We start from the raw sequence: 25,240 nt of genomic DNA, 5'->3' as shown, positions 1-25,240 counted from the left end.
GAAAGCCTGACATGTGCCCTGACTGGGAATGGAACTGGCAGCCTTTCGGTGCACAGACAATGCCCAACACACTGAGCCACACGGGCCAGGGTAATCCCTGTTGGTGCATTATTAAAATTGTTAAACACGTTCGACCCACCTCAAGTCTAGGACGGCTGTATTTGAACAATTATGAGAGAAGCTCTCCTTCATTGAGGGTTGCCATGTGCCTAATACAGTACTAGGAGGACACTTAGTAGGTCTGTTTTTGCCTTTGTAAGGCTACCTGTGGCAGCCAGCCTTCACACACATGGGGTGACAGTGAGGCAGCTGAGGTTCGGAGAGGTGATGTGACCTGCCGTAGGCCCTCAGCTAGGAAGTGGAGACCCGGCCCCCAGGCTAGGCCTCCGCAGTTCCCCACTGAGCTCAGCTGCCATGTGTTTCCTTCGCGGGATTTCTGGGCATCTGGAAGTCCCCGAGTCCTGACACTTCACCACAGGCCCCCTTCCCTGCATTTGCAAAGACCTCCCACTTTCACCCTCTTACAGCTCTGGGTGACGAGGTTCTGATTGGTTCTTTGACTTCTAAGCCACGGCCAACGCTATCCAATGGGGACCCATCTCCATGGTTACCGCACGCCAGAGAATCCACAGGAAGGCGGCAGAGGGGGGCGTGAGGCTACAGCAAGTATGGGGGGGCCGTAAACAATTAAACATGACAAAGTCCTCTGGTGAACAAAAATAGAACTATTTAACTGTGAAATCGAGTAACGCAGCATTGAAAATAACATCCTGAAACATCATTTTTTTCTCCATAATGAAAAAATACCAGATAGGGCCCGAGTGGCAGAAAGTTGTCTCTGTCAAAGATTTGGGCTTTTAGGATATTTAAACTTTTTTTTGTTAATTCATCTTCTCTCCCATACAAGTTATGAGTACAACTTGTGTTCAGGGTTCACCTCTCACACTTTGGTGTAGCATCCAATGGAATGTAGCCCAAGGGACTCCAGAAAGGTACTGGGAGAATTTTGGGGGCCAAACTTCTGGCTGGTGGTAAATCATTCCTTTGTCCACACTTGATTTCCGGCTCTGCCATTACTAGCTGTGATCTTGCTGGTCACGTCACCTCTCTGAGGACCGGCTTCTTCACCGGGAAGCTGGTGTAATCCCAGCTCTGTCTTCATAGCCTTTAGGGTTAAGACTGAGCTAGCCCTGGCCGGTGGGCTCAGTGGTTAGAGTGTAGGCCGGCACACCGAAGGGTCGTGGGTTTGATCCCTGGCCCTGGTCAGGGAGCGTGTGGGAGGCAACCAATCGCTGTATCTCTCTACATTCATGTTTCTCTCTCTCTTTCTCTCTCTTCCCCCTCTCTCTAAAAAATCAATGGGAAAAACATCCTACGGTGGGGATTAACAAAAAAAGTGATTAAATGCGATAACATACAAAAAGGGCCTCGCACAATAGCCGGGACACTGAACTCGGGATCATAGTGATGGTGGACAATGCTGGGCTCTGTCTCAAGTGCTTCCTTTTCTCAGCACGTTTGTTCATCAGCATCACCACCACCACCACCATCATCGGCGCTGAAAATTCCAAGCAGCCTGGCTGAGTGCGGTTCGGCACCGGTGCCTGGACCGTGGCAACTGGACTTTCTCAAGGCAGCTGGAGGCAGAGGGAGGAGGGGGAGTCAGAGGGAAAGAAACGCAGGTCAAAGGCCCCTTCCATCCTATCTCAGGGGCACCCCAGCTCCACCTGATTCTTTCATTTTACCCCCCAGAGCTGTTTCAGTTAAATCTGTACCAAGTCTCTCCTTATTTCTTCAAATGAAACGGCACAACACATCCCACATCTTGATTTAAGCCTTAAGCAAACAAAATTGCTTGAAGCATGTGACCAAGGTGGAGAAGAGAGAGTGAAGTTGGTGGGGTGCCTGCGCTGCAGGCCGGGTCCAGTGCCGAGGGCGGCCTCTGCACGGTTTGACCTAATTTGCACCCCAGACTGAGGCAGGAGAAAGGAGAAGGCGTTTGGCTGCCACTGATCTGTGCCAGTCTTTCTTATCAACCAGAATGCAGATTATTTTTTTGAATTTTCATAGCATCACTAGAAGATTAGCTCACTAAGAGTGCCCTCGATGCCCAAACATATCCCATGCCTCCTGCGGGTCAAGCACAAAGAAATAAACAAATAAAGAGTCTTCAGGAAAAAGCATGACCTCTACTCTCCACATAGTCCTGGCCTCCTGGGTTTTGGAAGGTGAACATTGTCAACAGCAACACAAATTCTCTAAGACCACCCCCCTTCCCTGAATGTGACGTGGCATCCCTGTGTCCTGCCAGGTGAGCCTCCTGTTACATCTGCACTGGATTTAAGGAGAACATGACATGCACTGATTTCAACCAGCTCCGGTGCCTTCAGAGGGGGAGACAGGAGAGCCAGTGACTGCACCCAAATCGTCTTCTATTTTGGGACCCTCAGAGCATTCACTCTGTCATCTCCGTGGCCTACACATCATTTAACAAACTGCCCTGTGATTCTTGCAGGGCGTGGCGTCGGGGCTGATTTAAAATCCCCGCATTGCTAAAACTGCACTGTTCTTCATCAAGTTGAGTCATTTTTATGTGAAGTGTCAGGCTCCCTAACAAATAACTCCTGCCAGACAAATCAAGTTCCTCGTCTTAGAGCCGAGGCTAAATAGTTTATAGCTTTAATCTGCTCACCGAGGTGTGCAGTCTATGACAGTAATTATAAATGCAAGGAGAAATTATAGCTGAATGCTTTAACTGCATTAGGAGCCGTCTGATGAACAATCATGAGCTCCTGCTCGCTTCCAACAATAGAGGGCAAGTTGGTGTCAACGCTGGAGAGATTTCAGTTCTGCATGGTTTTTTCTCCCATTTACCATGGAATGTCACTTGTCTCCTATAACGCAGAAAAAAAAGCACCGCAGAAAGCTTTAAACTTGATAGTTAAAAAAAAAAAAGACAAAGAGAGAAATGCAAGAGAAAACTGTTTATCATTATGACTTTTTTTTCCCGGTTTTGTTCAGCGGCGGGTTTAGTTTCAAATTAGTTCGTTGAAGGTAACTGCTTGTTTACTTACTAGGAGCCTTAAAAAAAATCCCTCCTGAAGCCATTTTCAAGAAATCGTTACAGAGAGAGACTTCTTTAAATGAAGGGCAGGTTCAAAATCAGCCCAGGCAGGAGCTCCAGGGACGGTGGGTGTCCCTCCCCATGACCCTGCCCCCCACCTGTATCTACCTAAGCTAATGACACCATTTAGCTCTTTATTTTCCCTCCTCACTTTCACAGAGAGACGTTTTTAATTTAGCTGAAGAATTACACAAATGTATTTTAAAGACATAAATCCATATAAAAAATATGAGCTAATTAAAACATTGCACTCCCTGTCGCTCATGGATTTTCAATTTGGCGAAAGAAAAAAGAATTGCATCTGGTTAAATGAAAAGATGATACTGATGGCAGATTGGAGTAAATGAAAAATAATGTTACTCTATATTAAAGCACCAAATTATACACGTCAGGGTTGAGCGTTCAGAGGGCCGAGCGAGGGGAAGTGCGAGCGGGACGCAGCGCGCTCAGGCGCCAGGGGAGTGGGCCGCCGGGTCAGACGAGAGCGGCAGGAGGGACGGCGCTTGTCTCGGCTGCGCTGGAGGTGCGGTCATCTCAGGGCTGACCCTGTGTCCTGCCTCTCATTTGCCACCCAGGATGAATCCCAGAATGTCAGGGTGAGGGTTTGAAAAAATCCTTAGACATACACGTTCACCGGGATTTGGGTCGGTTCTTGGCTAGACACTGTGTGGTAAACGCGTGATTTCCTGACCGAACAAGGCCATCGCCGCTCGGAGAGCGAGGGTGCGTGGCTTCGCCCCGCACGTCCGGCCCAGGCCCCTGAGTCCCAATATTTGGTTTGCAGTTGAACCTCCAAGAGGCCAAGGAGAGGCTCTGCTCATCGCGTGACTCTTAGGCCATGTTTACTGGCTTTTCTCTGCTCTGTCGACCGTGGACGCCAAGCCTGAGTAGCACCCAGAGAGCATCAGGCAAGGTGGAAGAGAGACTGAGCGGCCGAGGAAAGCTGGTGAGTCTGGCGCGGCCCGGGTTCGAATCCCACCTGTGCATTTACTGTGTGTTCCCGGACAAATCAAGAAACCGTCTGAGCTATTTGCAATATCAGGCTGAATGAATAACTGTGCCCTGCTCGCAGGAAGGGGCCAACGAGTGCTAGCTTTGCTGTTGCTGTAATCAAACAGCAGGTTGGGGGCCCATGGAGCACCTGCCTTGGTATTAATCAGCCGGGAGGACTGCAAGTTTTATACACTTCGGGGGAGGCTGAAGAACACGGCAGGGCCCTGTAGCTAGCTATAGCCTAGAGTTAATTTTCGTTGTGAACCTACTACGTGCCAGGCGTTATGGAAAAGAATTGCATACATTAACTTGATTCTCACAACTTTCTGTGTCCACATGTTACTGACACAGAAGCAGGCACGTCATGAGTTGGGGTTTGAACTCAGGCTCGAGGGCCTTGGCAGCCAGAGTTCCTCCCCTAACATCATGGCGCCTCTGAAACTCCATTCCCCTCTTTGGTCCCCGTGGACTGGGAAGACGCCTGCCCTCCCGTGGGCTCCATTCAATGTTTATGGCGGCCGGCCCAACGATGTATCTGTCACTAGCCTCAAGGGTGTACTTTTGTCCTGGCCACTGGTCCATTCCCTGGGATTAGCACCGTGCTGGGCATGGAGTGATGGCTTTCGAGACGGGTGATACTGAGTGAGTGAGGCTCAGAGACTGCGGAAACTCGGGGACGCTGCGCAGAATCTCTCTGCTTGTATTTTCTCTCCTCTAACATGGTTAAGTCTACCTCTACCTCGCAGGGCTGTCTGTGGGAATATAGTGAAATAGTGTTTGTGAGGTGCCTGTTGCAGGCCCAGCACACCGGGCTCTTATATAATCAGTACAACTGCCGGGTCACCATTATATGTCCATTGTGAGCGAGAGGCTGCTGCAAAGCAGAAGCACAACTGATATGATGAAGGATGAAAGGAAAGCAGGGAGGGAAGTCAGAAAGGACGGAAAGAAGGAAGGAAGGAGGGAGGGAAGGAGGGGAGGGGGGAAGGAAGGAGGGAAGGAGGGAAGGAGGGAAGGAAGGAAAGATTTATTTAACAGATGAAGATCGATGTCTCTTATAGACATTAATCAGTCCAGCCCACATCAACAATAAATCAACAAACAAGTGCTGGCGAGGTCGTGAAGGAAAGAGAACCCTCGTTGGTGGGACTGTAAACTGTTGCAGCCACTATGGAACACAGTATGGCGGTTCCTCAAAAAATTAAAAACACAACTGCCTTATGACCCAGCAATTCCACTTCTGGGTATCTATCCAAAGAAATCCAAAACACTAATTTAAAAAGATGTATGCATCCCTACGTTCACTGCAGCATTATTTACAATAGCCAAGATATGGAAACAACCCAGGTGTCCGTCGATAAGCGACTGGATACAGAAGCTGTAGTGCTTATGTAAAATGGAATCTTACTCAGTCGTATAAAGGAATGAAATCTTGCCATTTGCGACATGAATGGACCTAGAGGGTATTACGCTAAGTGAAATAGATCAAAGACAAAACCCATATGCTTTCACTTATATGTGAAATCTAAAAAAATAAATGAACAAACAGAACAGAAATACACTCATAGGTAAAGAGAGCAAATTGGTGGTTGCCAGATGGGAGTGGGGTTGGGGGGAAGGGTGAAAAAGGTGATGGGATTAAGAAGGACAAATTGCCAGTTATAAAAAGTCATGGGTTGTAAAATACAGCATAAGGAACATAGTCAATGATATTGTAATAACTTTGTATGGTGTCTGGTGGGTACTAGACTTACTGGGGTGATCACTTTGTAGGTCATATAAGTGTCTAATTGCTATGTTGTCCACCTAAAATTAGTATGTCAACTGTAATTGTAAAAAAAAATTTTACTCCTCTAGACGGCTGTATAATCCATATTGTTAATGTTGCCAGATTTAGCCAATAAAAATACAGAATGCGTACTTAAATTCGAATCTCAGATATAATAATGAATATTTTTTAGTATAAATATGGCCACTGCACTATTTGGTACATACCATTACTAAAAACTTATTTGTCACTTATCTGAAATTCAAATTTAACTGGACATCCTGTGTTTTATCTGTCAACCTTACATGCTGTTCACCGTGAACATGGATTTTTATAAAATCATCCACAACAAAGGTGGCAGCTTATTGGAGTAGAATTCATTCCTGCCTCCGATTTCAAGGCCAAGAGTGCTAAACACATACGCCGTATCCCACGGTAATGACTATAATTTCAGATCCATATGCATTTCACTCATTGATTTGCTCTTTGTTTAACTTCTATTATTCAAGAGCATGTGGGTGTTAAAGGTACATACAAATACCTATTGCAATTGTTTCAGATTACTTCTCTCCTAAATTTGCACATTTAATATTTTCTAATTATTGTTTAATGAAAAGTTGTATTTAATATTCAGCAGAGCATTTCACAGGATTTAAGACATACCCAAGAAAGGAAAGAAAATTCAGGTCAAAACTGGCACGTAATAGAGAATGTAGATCCAGTAAAGCCCCACATTTTCCGGAAAACCTTGATCACGCTTTCTAAAACGGCATGTCATTTTCCACGACGTGTGCTGTCATTCACAGCAACTCAGATGAGAGTTCCACATAACAGTGATCTCTCTTTGTGATCATTTAAAACCACATATGCATCATTCTGAGCGTGAGCAAGGTATTGCATACATATTGTTGTAAAAGACCCAAGGGTGCAGGGATTCTTCGTTAGGTGACCAAAGCATCAGAAAGCCACCTTTGTGCCCAGGTAGGAACCAGTCCGGCAGACTGGCATATCTTTAGACAGGGGTGGGGAACCTTTTTTCTGCCAAGGGCCATTTGGATGTTTATAATATCATTCGTGGGCCATACGAAACTATCAACTTAAAAATTAGCCTGCTCTGTTTGGTCAGACATTTAATTAACTCACCCCTAATGTGACGGCCGGAACTGCTTCTCTTCAGTGAGGCCTTGGCGGGGCCAGACCAGCTGATTTTGAGGGCCGTATACGAGATATTTGAGGGCTGGATGTTCCCCACCCCTGCTGTAGAACATCACAAACACAACAAACACCTGCACCAATTTCGTGGTCACACAACACACATTCACCCCCATCGCTTTAGATGAGTCCCAAATACTCAAACCTGTTTTTCTGCCACCCTCCCTCAGAATCACAGATTCACGGTGTTTATATCAGGATGGAGCTCAGATTTCATATAATGATAACTCTGTGACACAGTCTTTCAAAGGTCCACGTCAGAGATATTTACTCCTGAACCAATGTGGAGAGGTGAGAATCAGAGCCCTCCCATCTACGTATTTAACAGACCTGTTAGTACTTCTTGTGTAGGTTTTCCCCAAATTATTGGTTTGCTTCCCTAGAATAGGTATGTACGTTTCCGATTTTGACTACAGCTTTCTTTTTCTCCCCTCTCTCTATTTATGCCTGGCCAAGTTTTGGCAGTGATATTAATTTTTAAAAAATGATTACAAACCTATCAGATGCAAAACTGGTTTTTATTGTAGCACAAATAAACATTACCTACTTGTCTTCTTCACCATGGTTTGAACCTACTACTATGGGATTGGAAACATCTCTCTTCTCTTTGGATATTCACCATTTTTTTTGAAGGACCAGAAAAGCATAATAGCAAGTTACATAAAATTAAAATGTTATATAGCCAATAAATAGATCTGCTGAGCCCCAAGCTCATGTGTAGATTCAGTAGATGCTTTTCAGCGTTTCTTTCAATAGTGTGAGCTGAACAAATCATGCTTGGAAAGCAAGAGATGAATCTGCCAGTAACACGTTTTAATTATCATGATAAAAACATGCAAACAAAACAATAGTCTTCACTGGAGCCCAGAGAGCCATTAGAATTATGGGATGGCATCCCCCTTTATCAGAAGCTCTTAGATCTTTTCATTGAAAGTCCCAGCTCAGATGTTTTAACCCTTTATTTCACTTGACATTCTCACACTCAGTCAGTCTCCCTCCCTGTTGGAGGTGAGCCCACAGCCAAGTCATATAACTACCTGTCTCCACCTGAACCCCTGCTAGTGCTCAGACCTTCATGCCTTGATCTGAGTCTCCTATTGAAAAATAAGCGCTCTGACCACGGGAGATGGTGAAGGCTTCTACCTTAAGTTATTCTTAGCTGTTTGTATCTTATTATGAATTAATCAAAAGAGCTAATTCTGTAACCTAGCATGATATACATGGGACCGGCAAGTGCCAAAGCCTTAAGTCAGCTTGGGTCTTTGTCTTGGGGTGTGGCCCATGGGGGAAGACACCCTGACTATGTGTGACTGTCCCTAGCACATGGGGGTGGGGTGTCATGCTGGAGGGAACAAAGAGGCAGTAGAGAAAATACAAAATGAAAGAAAAGGGATTTGTTAAGACCGAGCCTTGAACACATTTGAAAACGGCCAGTGTGGCTAGTCTGTCAGGGTATTTGACCTCGGTCTCTGTTCTCTTTCCGAGATGACACTGACAGTCTGGGCACTGGCAACTCTACAAGGCGCGGAACTTCTACGGTACACGATGCAAATCATCTTGAAGCGAGGAGACCCCATGTGCATTGGCAACGGGTGTGCAGAAAGTCATTTGTTTCTTGGTGTAAAATAAAATCCCAAGGGCATGCATTGTACCTATTTTCTTTACAGGGGGCTCTGGGATCAGTCTACTCTAAGGAAAACCAAAGACGAGAGAAGAAAATAAACCTCTCTTCTCGTCTCAGTGTTGTGCTGCGATATTTTTCTACCATCTGACTACAGGGCAGATGCTCTTTCCTAAGAAATCTAATGCAGGGACATGAGCACAGGGAAGGGAGCGGAAGGGAGCGATTGCTGACAGGAAGCTGCAAAAGCATCGATTACAAGTAATGATGATCGAGACAACTTTAAACTATTCATAAGCTGATTAGGAAACCTGTGAACATTGGCTGCCCCCAGGAACCTCGAGTCTTTATTCTGTGGATGGCTTTTTCTTTATCGCTTTCTAAGTCGTTAGTTAGCATTCCTATGGGGAGGGGAGGTGGTGAAATGAAACCGGGAGAGAAGTTAGTACTTATTAATTAAAATGACGTGTAGCCTTGGGTGGACCTGGCAGGCTGGGCCTTGGGAAACTATGGGGATCACGTATCATGAGGCAGGAACCTGTGAACTCCATCCCTCTAAGCCCATTTCGTGCTATCGCCCGAGTCTACACTGGGGAAACCGAGAGGACAGACAGGACTTATTCATCATGTTCTAGTCTGCGTAAACGTAAGTCCTATCCCAGCAGGCTACTGGCCTCTTGGTTCGAGGAGACACTAGCTGCCTCTAAAGACACCCATCTCCCTTCAAGAAACTCCTCACAAGGCCACTGTCACGCCGCCTGGGAGCAAACCCGTACCTGCAGAGCTATTCTTCGTCCAGGTCTGTTACAAACTGAGAGTGGTGTTCGGGTGACTTGCTGTGCGTTTTGCTTAGGTGGAGTTTTACTGCATGTTTGCTCACAAATGTCCGAGAGCACAACTTACACTTGAACTTAGAGTCTGTTTCCTCTTCGCCAGCTATGGTTTCCGGGGACCTCTGGGCCGACGACACCCGGGAGACCTCCTGCTCCACCTTGCTTTGCTGCTCCACGGCCATGCGCGTCATGTCCTTCATTTGGAAACCTAGGTGAGATTCTAAGTGACTGATGTAGGTAGAAGGGGTTCTGAACTGGGAGGCACAGTCACTACAGTAAAAGATGGGGTGTCCTTTGTCCATGTTTTTCAGAAATTTTGTCCCGCCCGTTTTCCTAAGCTGGTACTTGACGTTGGCCAGCCAGTGGCTGATAGTGGTCATCGAGAGTCCCGTGAACTTGGAGATCTGCATTCGCTCCTGCGGGCCCAGGTCGGACAGCAGGTACTTGCCTTCCGACGTCTGGAAGAGGCTGGAGGCAAACTGGGCCTGCAGGATCAGAAGATGCTGAGGGTTCCAGTTGGACTGCCGGCCTTTTCTTTTATGCAAAGTCGAGACTTCGCTGGACACGTCCTCGAAGCGCCTGACGTCCATTTCCAGCTTCACGGGAGGGACCCTGGAGGAAGCGGCCGGCTTCGGGGTGGTGGCTTTGGGGAGGACTTTGACCATGTCGGCGATGTCGGAAAGCGCGTGCTTCTGAGGGGGGGACGTGCAGGATTGTGCTTGGGAGGACTCGGCCTTCTTGCTTTTGGACTTGGTCAGGTCGATGGGCTGGTCGTTGTTCTCAAACAGGTAGCGCCTGGACACGCTGGCCGGTCTCGCGGTGGCCGGACTCAACACCGGCTTGTCCACGACACTGAGATTCGACTTGTGGAACATGGAGATTGTGCTTGAGCTCGGGCTGGAGCAGGAAGGGGAGCGCAGGGGCTCCGTGGCTTTGCCCAGGTGATTGTTCAAGACCGACTGCAGGGCGCTGAGCGGGTTGATGCAGGGCAGGGCCGAGGCGTGGTTGGCGAGGGCACAGCCGTTGCTGAGGGAAGACGCTGGCTCCAAGGGCTGGGGTTTCTCCTGCTCGCCGCCCTCTTTCATCAGCTTGTCTTCCTCCTTCGGGGGACGGGGCTCAGCCTTTTTGGGTTCGGAGGGGGTTTCGCTGTTGGAGAAAGACTCCCCCTCGCTGTGGCTGAAAGACGACGCCTCTTCCTGGGGACTTTCTTTCCCACACTCCTTCCCGATTTCATCTCCGTCTTCTGGCTCCTTCTTCACTTGAGTGTACGGGGCCAGGTTTGGGGGCACGGAAACCAGAGGCATTACTTTCCACTTGGGAGCAATCGGCCTCAACTTGTTGGCGAGATTGGGCCGAATCTGCAGGACCTGCGACCCCAGAGGCAAGGAGGGCTTGGCGCCCTCCGACAGCTGGTAGGCCGCGTGGATGCTGGGGTAAGCGCTCCAGCTGGGAGCCCCGTTCTGGGCCTTGTTGATGGCTGTGGTGACGGTGTTCTCCAATGACTTCAAAATGTCCCCGCCACCCTTGGAGCCGTCTTCCAAGTCCTCCTCCCTCAGGTACTGGTACTTGATGGTGGGGTCTAAAGGTTTCTGCAGAGGATCTTCATATTCCTCGCTTTTCATGGCTTTCCCATCCTTGTGGGTCTCCTCTGGTTTTTCTTTTTTACTCTCCCTCTTTGCCTCAGTCGTAGAAGCTGTGCAGTCGGAAGCCGAGTTACTCGATGGCTTGGGGGCCAGAGCATCGCTGTTCGGGGCGTCCGACAAAGACTGCATTTTCTCCACCGCCAGCGGGTCTAACACCAGCTGCTTCCCTTTCTTGGAGGCAGAGCTGGTGACCTTGAGAAAGTGACCTGTGACCATCATGTGGGTGGTGAGCTGCTGCAAGGTGTCGTGGGAGCTCCCGCACTCCATGCACTTTAGGATCTGGGACTTGCAGGCCTCGAACTGCCAGGTGTAGCTGGCGCCATTCTGGTAGCCGTAGCGGTTGTTGGAGGACAGCTGCAGGCTGGTGTTCTTGGGGGAAGAGAAGGAATCTGCGAACGAGCCCGTGGTGGAATCGGGGGAGCAGGGCCGGTTGACGTCAAAGACGCGTTTCTTCGCCGGGGCGACCACTTTCGACGAGATGGTTGGGACCGGCTCCTTCAAAGGCACTTTTTGGTAATGTTTTGTTTTTATCATGTGGACGCTCAGATCTTGGAGGGAATCGAAGGAGTCGCCACAAAACATACATTTCAGAACCTTCTGGGCATCCTCCTTGTCCATGTCTTGGAAGGCCCGTTTGCGGGGCTTGGAATAGCTCGTGGGCCGCAGCTTGTCCTTCTTGCGGTTGTCATCTTGGTAGTGGCCCGTTTCGTTCATGTGCACAGTCAACTCGACCAAGGTGTCGTAGGCGGCGCTGCACTGGCGGCACCGGAACCTGCTGGCCCCGGTGAACACGGTCCCGCACATCTTGCTGCTCTGCCGGTACAGCTGCACCGAGCTGAACAGGCTGGGCTTCGACACGGACCTGGAAGGCAGGTTCTGCTGCAGGCTTTTGGACAGGGCGTCTTGGTGCCAGTCGAAGTCCGTCTTGCTGCTGCCATTTCGGGCGTCGCAATTCCGCCTGTCGCTGCCGGACAGCTTGAAGCCCAGGCCCAGGCCCGACCAGTAGGAGTCGGACAAGATGTTGGCGTAGACGGCCGTCATTTTGTCCATGCAGCTGTGGGCCTCGCCCGGCAGCTTGGGGTGGGCGCCCACTTTCTTGTCGGGGGCATCGCGGACGCACACGCTCTTGATGTCTGACACGGGGTCGCTGGCGTCGCTCAGCAGAGACTCGTTCTCGGCGTCCTGGTTGGACAGGTGGCTCCCCGGGGAGTTCTGGTAGCTGAAGCAGCCTTTCTGCTCCGGACCCATGTCTAGCTCCTCGTCGGTCCCGGGGTCATTGCTGCTCTGAAGCTGGACCCCCGAACCGCTGTCTTCGTCTTCCTCTTCTTCCTCCTTGATCTCCTCGTCCTTCAGCTGCTCCTCCTGGGCGTAGCCTGCAGGGCGAGAGGAAGAGGTGAAGCAGCAGCGCCGGGCTACAGATCCCGCCCCACCTCCCCGCCGGGGCGGAGGCCCTGCGCCACGCGGGGAGCAGCTCCGGCCACGCTCCGGCGAGCCGCAGGCCACGGGTACAGGAAACAGCCGGACCATGCCTTTCGTGCCACCTTTTTAATGGGCAGGAGCCGTAGTTCTTTACAAACGCCTAGAATGCCAAGTTAATAATGTCCATGCCTGAGGACTATCACTCTAACACTCCTACAGTGAGTGGGACAGTCGCTAAGTTCACGTGTACGACTTTCGGGAAAGCTGGACTAAAATTCAAATCCTATGAAAGACATATCTCTACAGAGAAGGACTTTGGCTCCTAGGAGAACTAAGACTCGGCCCTTGGCATCTCCATGGTGAGGTTTACCAAGACGCCTGGCTGTACTGGCACGCCATCACGTTAATAAATTGCATTTCAGCGCTCTGAAGTAATTTGGATGCATAGCCTTTATATATTTGATAGCCAGTGTCCTTTTGTTTTATTTTTATTTGTAGAGTGTCGCACAGCAGGAAGGGAGATTATGGAGTCCAGAAAAAGATAGCCAAGAAATTATGTAAGCTCAGCAAACATAATGATTTTAAAATAATAGCAAATGGCGTCGGGATGGGAGATTTGGGGCTGTTGTGTTATTCGCAAACAGGCTTATGAAGAACTTTCAGACAAGGCTGAAAATTCCCTCTCAATCTTGTGCCTGTAATTTCAAATGCACTGTGATTTGTGGGGACCCGTCATGAGGTGCCAATTTTACGTTTGATTTGTAGGTGTAAAATGCTATTGGGTATGCATGCCTTCCCCTCTCTGAAAGGATTTAGGGCCTGTAATTGCATGGGGAAAATGAAGGCATGAGAGAGTGGGCACAGGGGGAATGCATGGGCAAATAGCCATCCATGGAGATGAGGAGTGGGACTATTCGTGCCCACGTGCTCCCTTTCTTTACCTGGCCTTTCCAGAGCCATGTGCATAAAATGCAACCAAAGGAACACAGAAGCAAGGTCGACTCAGCCTGAGATTTGCAAGCCTGCATGATCTAGGTACACTGTCTTCCTCATGAGGGTCTGTCTTCCCCTCAGTGCGGTGGGAGAAACCCCAGGGCGGTGGTGATATTTCCATTCACCAGGGAAGGGAAAGGGGTCATCAAGCATTGGAGGTCTGTCCTGTAGGTAGGCGGAGGGTTAGGAGAGAAGGAGGTTTGTTAGGGAAAAAGCAGCTGCAGCCAGGAACTCCAGAGGCTCCTGCTGCCAAAGAGGAAAATTTAGTGGGCAATTGCCCTCTCCTAAGAACTGTGCCGACCACACTGCAAATACATTCTTTCCTTTCACCTAATACCTACACGAAGTAGGACCTATTATTATTTCCATTTCACAGATGGGGAACCTGAGGCTTTCAGGTTAAGAAATTTGTTCAAGACCATGCAGCTGGTATCTAGAGTCATGACATGAACCCAGTCTGTCTCATGAGAGAATCCATGGTCTTAACCACCAGGCTCCACTCTCTATTACCAACCAAACAAATAAGAAAACATTGCAGAGACCCCAAGGTTAAAGGCTAAGCAGTGGAAATTCACCAAAATGTCACTAAATAAATAATCACCTCAGAGGGGAGAATTGTGGGAGTGCTGGAGACAAGAGCTCATGATTTTAAAGGCATGATACCATAAACAAGATGAAATGTAAAAATCGAGTCTAGCCACCAGATTCATGGCTGTGCTCGGTATTTCATCGGTATTGGTGTAGTGTTTTCACTTTCCTAGCAAGTTGACAAGTGGGTTTTTCAATAAACTGGTGTGCTGGTTTCTAGTTCCGTATATTAATTTCAAGAACACAAAAGCTACTCAATGTAGTCAAACAACCATTAATAAGTGGTCACTACTTGCAAGAAAACTCTAGTTTAAAATAGCTGAATGGCTGAATTAGACCACCCCACTCAACGTCATTGCATTTTCTTTTTCTTGGACCGGTTTGCATGTTTGCAAAAGGACCGATTTGTATGTTCGCGTTAAGTTCAAGGAGAATGCCTGTTAGGAAATTAATAAACGAAATTCTTACAGAGCCAGGCACAATGCTTCAAAGAATCAGGCAAATTTTGTCAACCGCGCAGGGTCACTTTTGAGAATCAGAAGGGCTTTATGAGTCGCACTCTGGGACAGCAGGCCTTAGCCACGACTAGTGTTCTCAGCTAAGACATACAGTCACCACACGTATGGGGAATGTGATCACAGCCACAGAGAGAGGTGTGTGCCCGAGTGCACACGCAGCCCCGCCGGGACAGTCATTTTGCACAGGGAGGAAAGAAGTGTCTTTTTCCCTGCTGACATTTGGAAGCCGAGCTCTCTGGACCTGCTCAACTCCACAATCTACTTTGTCCTTCTAAACGGATTCCCCAGAAGGGAAGTCGGAGACAGCCAACGCCTCCCCCACAATACAGATAAAATTTTCTGCGTAATTAGGCATTGACATGTTTACCATAACCTTTACAGAGAGTAGCTCGTGCTGGGAGACCCTTTTTGTCTGTTTTCTTCTGCAGAACAGACTAAAATCGCATGCACCCGATAAGGAAGCACACTGAAAAGCCTCATTAAAAAAAAAAGTGCCAAAGCATCCGTCAAAGTCAGTGTGCTTGAACAATGGCTGCCGGCTCCAAGGAGTTTTTAAAAACACATTTTAATATCATACATTTAAAACTGCTCACTTCACTTAAGTGGTTTTGTTTGCCACCTGCAGCTGGGGCTGGGGAGGGAAGAGAGTGGGGGGGGGTGCTCGGGGTGGATCATGAGTGTCTGTCTGTCTCTCTCTCGATGATTTGTTTATTAAGATTGCTTCATGTGCGAGCTTGGTGAAGCGGATGAGTGGCAAGTTTATCCTTATGAACACTTATTTAGCAAAAGAAGACGGCCGCGATGACGCCGAGACACGAGAGAGAGGACCTCGCAGTCTATAGAACCTCCTTGATTCCGGGCGAAAGATCAACCATCTTTCGTTCCCACCGAGATTTCTCACTTCACCCCCTTCTGCCGCCCGACTCTGGCCACAGGGAGCGGCTCCATCCCCGGGACAGCTAAGTCATGAGCAAAGCTGATGGTTCTCTGTGTAAATGGCCAGTGGACACGAGAGATCATTTCTGTTCCACTCCAGGCCCTGTGCTCTGACTGGTCCACCGTTATTGCTCACTAGGGTCACAAAATGTTCCAGCCTGTTTTTCAAAGAACTGCTGGAATGCTCTCTGTGCAAGGTATGAGGTGGTGACACTGCTCTGTTTCAACTCCCACAAAGCCACCCCGCTGCGCTTACAATGCAATCCAAGCCCTCGACGTGGCGTCGGGCCGGGCGGGATTGGGCCTGACCTCTCGCTCGCCTGCTGTCCACGTCTAAGGCTCAACGGCCTGCTTGTTCCCATTTCACCCACAGTCCTCCCCTTGACTTCACTTCTTTGCAGCTGCAGATTTCTCTGCCTGCAAAGTTCTTCCTCTGCCCCCACCCCCAGTTCCTTCTTTTTCATTCCTCAGGTTTCAGCACAAATTGCCCCTTCTCTGTGCAGGTTTAGAGCACATCAACCTACTTACTGAGACCCTATAGCACGTAATAGACTCTGAAATCTTGTTTGTTTCTGATGGTCTCCTTCCCCTAGACGTAAAGATCCAATGTCTGTGCCCCTGAAGACAGAGACTTGCTCTCCCAGCACGGGGAGCCCACCCTGGCACAGAAGGACGCCCACGAGCGAGACCGAGTGAATGCGAGTAGGTCATGCAGTGAAAGGGGTTATTCCAGTGGCAAACTCAGACTCCCCTTCTCAGCCATGTAATTAGCACCTGTGATGGGTGAAGTCCCCCACCCCCAACGTGTGTGAGGTGTGAATTAGAATCACCCCGATGAATTTTCTCAATGATGAAAGACTGCAGATAAGCACCGAGACTGCAAAGCGTCAGAAGATACACTCTTAATGGGAGGAAACTTTGATTCAAAAAAGATTCACACACGGGAACTTCGAGAGTGCGGACTAATCTCTCACGGATGAAGTGCGTTGGCGGCTCCAGTGCCTGCGACACGACACCAGGGTGGACTTCTCGCGAAGTTTTGATTTAAAAAAGGAGACATGTATTGGAGAAATACATATGCTGCAAATTTCTGAATTTCAGAAAGAAACCCCTAAATTTTAGAAATTACCTCTTACATCAAAGCTTAAAAACAAAAAAGAAACAATTGAAAAAAATTACCACCTCAATTGCTCCAAAAAGGTCTATTCAGAATAACTTAAATGAATTTGTCCAAAATAATTCAGGGGCTGCCTGATGTCCGGTATCAGATTTTTGGCTGGGTTATGTTTTTGCGGTTGCCTTGAAAATCCACAGTAAGGTGTTTACGGTAAAAACACTGACGGGTTTGCAAGTGGCAACGGAGGTAAACAGCTGCAAACGGTGCAGCATGTAAAGCTCCAGAAGGCCGGTTTTCAGACGCTAGCCCGGAACTCACCCAAGACCTCATTTAAAAACACATCCGGGGGTGACAGGGTCATTTTCGCCAACCTACCCCACTCAAATGACAGTTTAAATCACACGGAGGTTCACAGTGGGCAGGGCGGACGTAAATGAGGAGTCTGCAAGAGTTTCTCGCCGCGTACCCGGTAGGTACTTGAAGCGATGACACGCGGAAGGTATTCCTGTCACGCGCCTCTCGTGTTTTGGTGGCCGTGGTCTAGAGATCTGCTAATGCGGCTGTTATTACTGGCACTAACTGGCACTCTTGCTGACAGGCTGAGGGAAGAGATGAGGGCTCTGCTGGAGGAGGCTGAGCTCCATGTCAGTGGTGGCCAGGCCCTGGTGGGCCCCTTGGAAGGCCGTGTGCAGGGGACCCGTCTGCTTTGTGTTTCAGGAGGTGATAAGGGTAGGGGGCGGTGGGGACCCCCGACACCGTGCCTGAGCACAGACTTCACTTTACAGAGACTCCGGGAACACAGCCTCCCTGCCATCTAAAGAAATCATCCAAGCTCGTGCGCGTTTCTGAATAGGGGACTTCTCCACGGGAAAGACAGCGTTCCTGGCACATGGATTTTTATCCCCCCCACACCACGTACAGCTCATTAACGCGAGTGCGACCTGCGCGCACAGACGGAGGGAGAGGGCTCCCTCCCTCCTCTGTCTGAATGAGGGAGCCAGGTGAGCTCTTCGTCTACACTAAGGAATGCTGGAGAAGCACTGGGTGCAACAGCAGGCGGTTTCTCCCGAGCCCGTGAGTGCTCTGTGAAGATGGGCGGAGAACCCTCCGAAAGTCACCCAGGACATCTCTTGTAACTTCCTTCAGACCATTCAGTGAATTGGACCGTTTTACATGTGCAATGGATGCCTAACAGGTGGGGCCTGCATGAGACAAAACATCCATTTAGTTAACGTGCTCTTGTGGGAGGCACCTTCCCGGGCCATTGTCACAGCTCTTTGGACTGTAGAGTTGTTTTCTAATCGTGTTTTGTGACTCTGTCCACATCTGGTCATCAGCAGAGATGGACTAAGCTAGCAGAAGTCAGGGGAAGTGAATACCTGTCATGCCTTAGGGGTTCATCTGCTTTTTTATTTAATCATGGAATATTACGCAGCCAGCACATGCAAGATACTTGTCTAGTTTCATCGGGACTTCTATCAGAGTGGTTCTCCAGAGGCCCAGGGGGTGGAGAGGTGAGTTATGGAGAGGGGCTGGACACTGGGGCTGCAGAGGAAACGGTCAGGCATTCCTGGAGGAAGGCAGGTAACTTAAATGGGCAAGCGGGTCAGGTGGGAGAGACGGCCCTCAACGGTGAATGAAGTGGCGCCGGCTCAGCTAGAGGCACAGAGGGGCTGTGGGAGACTGGAACTCAAGGAGCAGTCGGCGGGGAGCGCGTCTAGGGTTGTCAGATATTTTCTTTGGACAAACCACGTGGATGAAATAAAATATGTTTGGGGCCCATCCATTTGCAAACCCTGAACCAAGAGACCCAGGGGAGGCAAAGAGACTGAAGGTCAGGCATGCTTTTCTGGTGCTTCTTCAGATGAGCTCTTTGACTCTGATTATCAATCCCAAGGACCAGTGGCCCTCCAAGGGCTGCCCACCTCACGGGCTGTGTCGGGCGAAGGAGGAAACGGAAGAGAAAGTCTGTCGCAAGCCCTCGCCACTCGAAGGGTGGCCCGTGACCAGCAGCTGCAGCATCACCTGGGAACTTGTGAGAAGCGCAAACTCTCAGCCCCACCCCAAGTCTACAGAATATGAGACATGTAACAAGATTCGTGGGGGATTCATATGCTCAAGAAAGTTTTGGGGCCCTGCCTGCTGCACAAGGCAAAGCGGTAATTAGTAGTAAGATACGTAGCCAACCGACTTCTTCCTGCCTGGGCTCCTGTGAGTGTGTGGGTATCAGCTTTGCGAAAAGAGAGTACGACTTTGAGCGTCCCAAACCCTTTCCTCCCCAGGGATCAAAAGACAAAAGGGCCCTGGCTGGTGTGGTTTAGGGGTTGGGCGTCGTCCTGTGCACCGAAAGGATGCGGGTTCGATTCCCAGTCCGGGCACATGCCCAGGTTGCAGCCTCAATCCCCTGTAGGGGGCGTGAGGAGGCAGCTGGTTGATGTTTCGCTCTCACATTGACGTTTCCCTTTCTCTCTCTCTCCCTCTCCCTTCCTTTCTCTCTCAAAATCAATTAAAAAAAAAAAAGACAAAATGCCTGTGGCTTAGACAGTCGCTCCCAGTTTATAGTGGGAAACACTGAGCAAGAGAGAAATGAAAGTCACTGATTAAAGGCTGATCAATTAATGAAAACACAGGATGGCCTTCTGGCCTTGGTTAGAATCGGCTAATTACTGCTGAAATGGGATTTTTGGGAAGTTACTAGAACTTTCAGAGGCTCCGCTTCCTCATTTATAAAATGAGCCTGATAACAGTATTTACTTTATGGGATAGTCAGGAGTATCAAGTAAGATAAAGTATGTAAGATGCCGAGGCCGGAGGACGACCTGCTGCCTTCCAGGGCTTGTCCTAGGCATTTTATTTTATTTTTTAAAAAGATTTTTAATTGATTTCTTAAAGGAAGGGATGCCTGGCCGGGTGTGGCTCAGCGGTTGAGCGTCGACCTAGGATCCAGGCGATCGGGGTTTGATTCCCGGTCAGGGCACATGCCCGGTTGTGGGCTTGATCAATGACTCTCTCATCATTGATGTTTCTATCTCTCTCTCCCTCTCCTTTCCTCTCTCTGAAATCAATAAAGATATATTTAAAAAAAAAAAGATTCAGGCAAACAAACAAACAAACAAAAAAAAAAAAAAAGAGAGAGGAAGGGAGAGGGGAAGAGAGAGGGAAACATCGATCAGTTACCTCCTGCACGCCCCCTACCGGAGATTGATGCCACAACCCGGGCATGTGCCCTGACCAGGAATTGAACCAGCAATGCTTTGGTACACTGACGACACCCACCCAGAGGAGTCACACCGGCCGGGGATGTCCTAGGTACTTTATATAAACACCATCCATCCTGATTGCCACCTGAACCCCCAAAGGCTGGGATCCATTGGCCTTGGCAGTCTTTGTTTTCCCTCACTCCTGTTCCAAGCCAACAGCTTTTCGATGATATTTGCACTCGAGATGAACCAGCTAGGTCTGTGTCATGCATAAGAAAAGAGTTTCCTCCCGTTTGGGGTTTGTTACTCAATATTAAATCATTCCTATGAGGAACCAGCGGTCTGTGTGCCGGGAACTTCTGTGGAGGTGAGGCGCAAACATCGAATGGCAACTTATTAGGTCATTACCCATAATGATAATGTCTGCAATCTTCAAGAAATAAAGTAACCCGCCATCCGAGAGAAAAGGGCTTTGTTAGAGGCCTTGGGTGTTGCACAAGAGAGATGACTGATGCCCAAGGCAGAAGGCCTCCTAGACAAATGCTCTGTACTCAGCTCCCTGGAATCGCAGTCCCGCACGTATTATTACTGGGCGATGTCCTGGTGACAATTTAAAAGAGCAGAGTGAGAAGATATTCATGAGGAAGGGTGAGAACGGGGCCACATCATAAGCTTGCTGGTAGTTCCAGTTTAGAAATCACTGTCTTTCTATTATCCTCCCTGGGAGGGACACATCAATCAGCAGCCGGGATAAGACAACGACAACGTGGACTGGAACAGGAAGGAGAAACTGTTCAGGAGGACCGAGGCTTCCCAGACAAGGAGTTTCAGGCTCTGAGTTTGCAACTGGTAGCAACTATTTTCAGGGAAATGTGCATACTGATTTTCTATACGTTTTCCCCGAATGGGTACAAACACACTTGCACATATGTAGTTCTTTCCAAGACTGGAAAGTTTGGAGGGTTTTTTTATGCCAAGAAAAGGGACAGTGAATCATTGTCCAGAACAATCTTCAGAAAGCATCTGAAGTCGATATACCATCTGTATTTTTTCAGACAGAGTCCCATTTTACTTGAAATAACATCATTAGCACAGCCATCCCACGGAGCGAGGAGGTGATCTTGTTTCCCTCTTGCCTGGCTTGAAGTCAAATATCTTTTCTCTCTCTCTCTCTCTCTCTCTTTTTTTTTTTTTTGGCCAATGCTGCTTCTTTCTCTGAAATATTTCATGCAGATAATGGATAATGACCACTTCTCATTGCCTTTTCTCGAAAACGTCTAACTGCATTAGCCGAGAACGGACCAATTTTAACCTGCTTCTTTTGCTAAGTTCATGGCTGTGACCACTTCCCATTAAAGGAGAGCGAGAGAGAGACCACCATTCCCTCCGACGCCGCCAGAAAGTGACCTGGCCTCTGCCTCTCGGGGGACCGTCTCCGCTGCCTCCAGAATCACAGGCGTCCCAGGTGCTAACACCTTCCGTGCCTACGGCCGAGTCCTGGGCCAGGGAAAGGCTCCGGCCCCGGTGCTCTTCAGCTCTCGGAGCACCGCACAGCTGTGGGGCTTCCTGACTCTTCCTCACGGGGGATTACCCCCCAACCTCGCCCTGCCCCCCTCCCCCGGCTAAGGGGGCGCAGTGCACACAACTCCCTCTCCTTCCACCCTCCTGGCAGCCTTGCAGGGTTTCCACCCTGCTGCAGCCTGCTCAAACCTAAGGCCTGGGGAGTCCTGGCCAGTTTGGCTCAGTGGTTAGAGCGCTGGCTCGTGGACTGAAGGGGCCTGAGTTCGATTCCTACCAAGGGCATGGACCTCGGTTGCAATCCCCGGTCCTGGTCAGGGCGAGTGCGGGAGGCAACGAATCGATGTGTCTCTCTTACATCGATGTTTTTTTCTCTCTCTCTCTCTGTCCCTTCCACTCTCTCTGAAAAGCAATGGGAAAAATATCCTCGAGTGAGGGTAAGAAAACAAATCTAAGGACTGGGGCGACCCCTTGGCTCAAGCTCGCCGGTGTGCGTTCATCCTTTCATCAACACTTAAGGAACGACTCCACGCGCCCTTGGGACCTGCTCGGGAGCTCCCGGCTCCGGGCGGCTTATTCTGTGCGTTAAAGAGTCCTCCTGGCTAACAGCGATGGAGAGCAGATGCACGCGTGAGAGCCGGCCGGCTCGCTTCTTTATATGTGTTGCATGACTTGATCCCCACAACAGCGCAGCTTGTCCTTCAAATTCCATCTTTACCTAAGATGATGAATCGAATGACGGAGAACGTTAACTACATCCCCGGAGACACCCAGCTGAACTGGGGCTTGAATTTGGGTCTGTTGGACTCTAGGCTCTATGTTGGAGTCTCCCTTTTCCTCAGTCTCTGTGTCTAAGTCATCAGTCAGCGATGTCAATCCTATTTTAAAAGAAATCTAAACTCTGCAAGCTCTCACCCATTTCCACGCCTCCTCGGGCCAGGCTGCCATTGTCTCTTCTGTGGTAGATGCTGTGGCCTCCTCACTGGTGGCCAGTCTTACCCTCCATGGTCTGTTTACCCCAAATGACCCGTCTTTTCTCCATCTCAGGCCTACATCCCATCACTGTCCTCTTTGCTGGGGTCTCTAAAGCCAAAATTCTAATGCCTGCTGCCTGAACTCTCCAAATTCTTTCCTTTTTAAGGCTTTTGAAATTCTTTTGCTATTAGGTAGGAGCTTTTGTTGTTTTCCTGTGTCCAATTCTTTCTCAGCCTTTTAGTCTCTACTCAAATGACTGTCCTCAGAGGGTCATCCCTGATCACTGTAACCCTGCCCACTACCCCCAGGTCCCCAACTGCCAAGGTCATTTTCTAACTTAGCCCCCCATTTTTTCTCCATAGTCCTTACCTCAACTTATAATACACCCCCCCCCCCCCCCCCCGCCGCCATTCACTTGACTGTTTGTCTTCCCAGTAAGACTCTAAGCTCCCAGAAGCAGGTTGAATCTGCCTGGTTCACCACTAAATCCCGCTGCTATCCAGGGCCAACTTGGTCAAATGTTGGTTGCCTAGAGGAAGGAATCGATGGATGAGTGAGTGACTGCCTCAGTGAAGCATGGTTTTCTCTAGCTGACAAACTTAGGTTTTGCTCACTGGTCTCAATTCACTTTCCACCCATAGAAAACAACAAGAAAACCCTTTCGACAGGATATGCCTTCGGGTGGTTGAGGTGTCCACACAGTCTGCCTGGGAAGCAAAGGAAGCCGGGGCTGGATGGGGTGTGGACCCAGGGTCATCCTAAAGACCGTCTTCCTCAATCCTGAGGTCTCTTCCACTCTGCTGCTTCTTGCCTCTCACGCCGCTCTTTGACGTTTGCTCACTTGGCATGAGTGAACTGGGAACACGTCTGTAAGAACATAAAGACCGTTCTCTCGCCTTGTCTTTGCACTGCCGGGTGCATGAGTCTATCTGGTCATTTTCAGGGCAGCTGTGCTCTACAGAATAACATGTGGCCGCAGAGCCGATGGGTCCCCATCACGCTCTAACCCTGTGGTTCTGGCCCAGGAGGGAACCTGTGTCCCAGAGGACGTTTGGCAAGGTCTGGAGATAACTTTCGTTGTCACAACTGGAGAAGGGATGTTACTGGCGTTTAGTGAGAAGAAGGCCCGCGGATGCTGCCAAACACCCTGCAGTGCACAGGGCAGCCCCACAACAGAATTATTTAGCCCCAGTGTCAGCAGCTGAGAAATGCTGCGAAGTCAAGGTCGGCTGCAGCGTTGGGTGTTGGCCTCGAGGGTGACAGTCATCTGTCCTCCAGTTGTCAACGGGCTGCACGGAGAACACTGTTTATTTTTAAAGGGAAACTAGACAAGAAAGCACGTGTGCTGCTCTCACAGGCATTATAACATGCCACTGAAAAGCCCAAGGTCTGGAGCAAGCCTGCCTGGGTTCAAACCCCACCTGTGCCGCATCCTACAGTCTCATCTTGAGCTACCTAACAGCCTCTGTGGGTCTCAGTCTCATCCTCTATAAACCGGAGATGAGAATGGTACCTGCCCCAGAGATGACTGGGAAGAACTCAGACTGCCTGGGACTAATAGGCACCTGATGTACGTCCCCTCTTATTATTATTACAAGACAAACCCCCAGTCATGAAAAGCAACATTATAGGGCTGGAGCTCTCAGGATTGATAGTATTTACTCTTTCAAGTGCTGTCTGGAAAAAAAAATCCATCGGGCTCTTAGCATTATTCTCAATCAATTCCTTCTGGACTCATTTAAATCCCCTTATCAGATTGAGTGTTTTTATACTACAAGACACAAACAAACAAGGAAAGGTACTGATGAAAGGGATTAGCATTTCTAAATAACTCCGGTAACTCTGTCAAATAAATCCTGTCCTAGTTCAGTGCTTAATTAACTAGGTTAGCTTTTAAATGAGGCAACTCATATAAAAGAGCAAGTGTGATCTGAGGCCAGACCCTCGCTGGACCGTTGGATGAAGCAGTTCTTGGAAACGGCCCAAATTCTGGGAGCTGCAGAGGTCTTCGATCTTTTCTGAATCGACGGTTTGAATAATCTAATGGAAAATTCTCCAGGGTCTTTGACCCTTTGATTTTAGGTTAGGGCTACTTTAAGAATGGGCTTTTCAAGGCTTGTCATCTTTTCTCTGTCCCTACCTATAAAGGATAGGGGTAAATAGGAAGTCTTGGGGTCACTATATCAGCATCCCCCATGGTAACAAGTTGGCCGCTCTCCCGGGAGAGGACCGTGGGAGCGGATACATATCTGGGGATCTACTGGCCTCGGACAGTGAGCACCGACAGGCGCTCGGGAGACTCCCACTGCCTTGTCCTGGATGTTCTTTCTGGCATTTCCCTGCTTTATGTACATTCCTCTCCTTTTAAAAATCTGTTTGTTCTCAGCCAGCTTCCAAACCCCTCATAAAAGCTGAATTCTCCTAGAAAATAATGTGTGTGTGTGTGTGTGTGTGTGTGTGTATATATATAACAACAAAAGGCAATATTCAGCTAATTGGTTAGTTAATTTGCTTTTGGCTGTGAAAGATATTTTTATTTTCCTGGAGGAATCACAAGAAAAGACCCGGAGCTTTCTGACCTGGGGGAGGCTGATCGGACATGGGCAGCAAGATCAGAAAAGCATCTGCATATACGTAGCTTCTAACTCCTTTGAATGATTCTTGGGAGATCCAAAGGCAATTAGCAGTTATACCTAAAGACAGAGTTTTGAAGAGGCTATTGGTGGCCTTTCCCAGGTCTTGTCAATTGTTTGTTACTTATAAACGTTGAAAACGGAAATTT

General features: G+C 48.9%; 1 protein-coding gene across 3 annotated transcripts in view; it reads right to left on the bottom strand.

Annotated features, from left to right (window-relative positions):
- TSHZ2 (teashirt zinc finger homeobox 2) overlaps positions 1-25,240 on the bottom strand; it is a 407,693-nt gene that overhangs the window by 150,639 nt on the left and 231,814 nt on the right. The window contains exon 2 of one of the 3 annotated variants that reach the window (XM_087819174.1): positions 9,495-12,567. In XM_087819174.1, the coding sequence (XP_087675300.1) occupies positions 9,503-12,567 (3,065 nt within the window). In that variant the 3' untranslated portion in view covers positions 9,495-9,502. Of the gene's footprint in view, positions 1-7,889; positions 12,568-25,240 lie in introns of those variants that run through there. The other 2 variants (XM_087819175.1, XM_087819173.1) reach the window with 2 other exon arrangements.

Source organism: Miniopterus natalensis, chromosome 7, assembly GCF_054644295.1.
Source record: "Miniopterus natalensis isolate mMinNat1 chromosome 7, mMinNat1.hap1, whole genome shotgun sequence".
In the NCBI taxonomy this organism is placed as follows: domain Eukaryota; kingdom Metazoa; phylum Chordata; class Mammalia; order Chiroptera; family Miniopteridae; genus Miniopterus; species Miniopterus natalensis.
The sequence above is the reverse complement of the archived record's forward strand: the minus strand, read 5'-3'. Positions and strand labels throughout refer to the sequence as shown.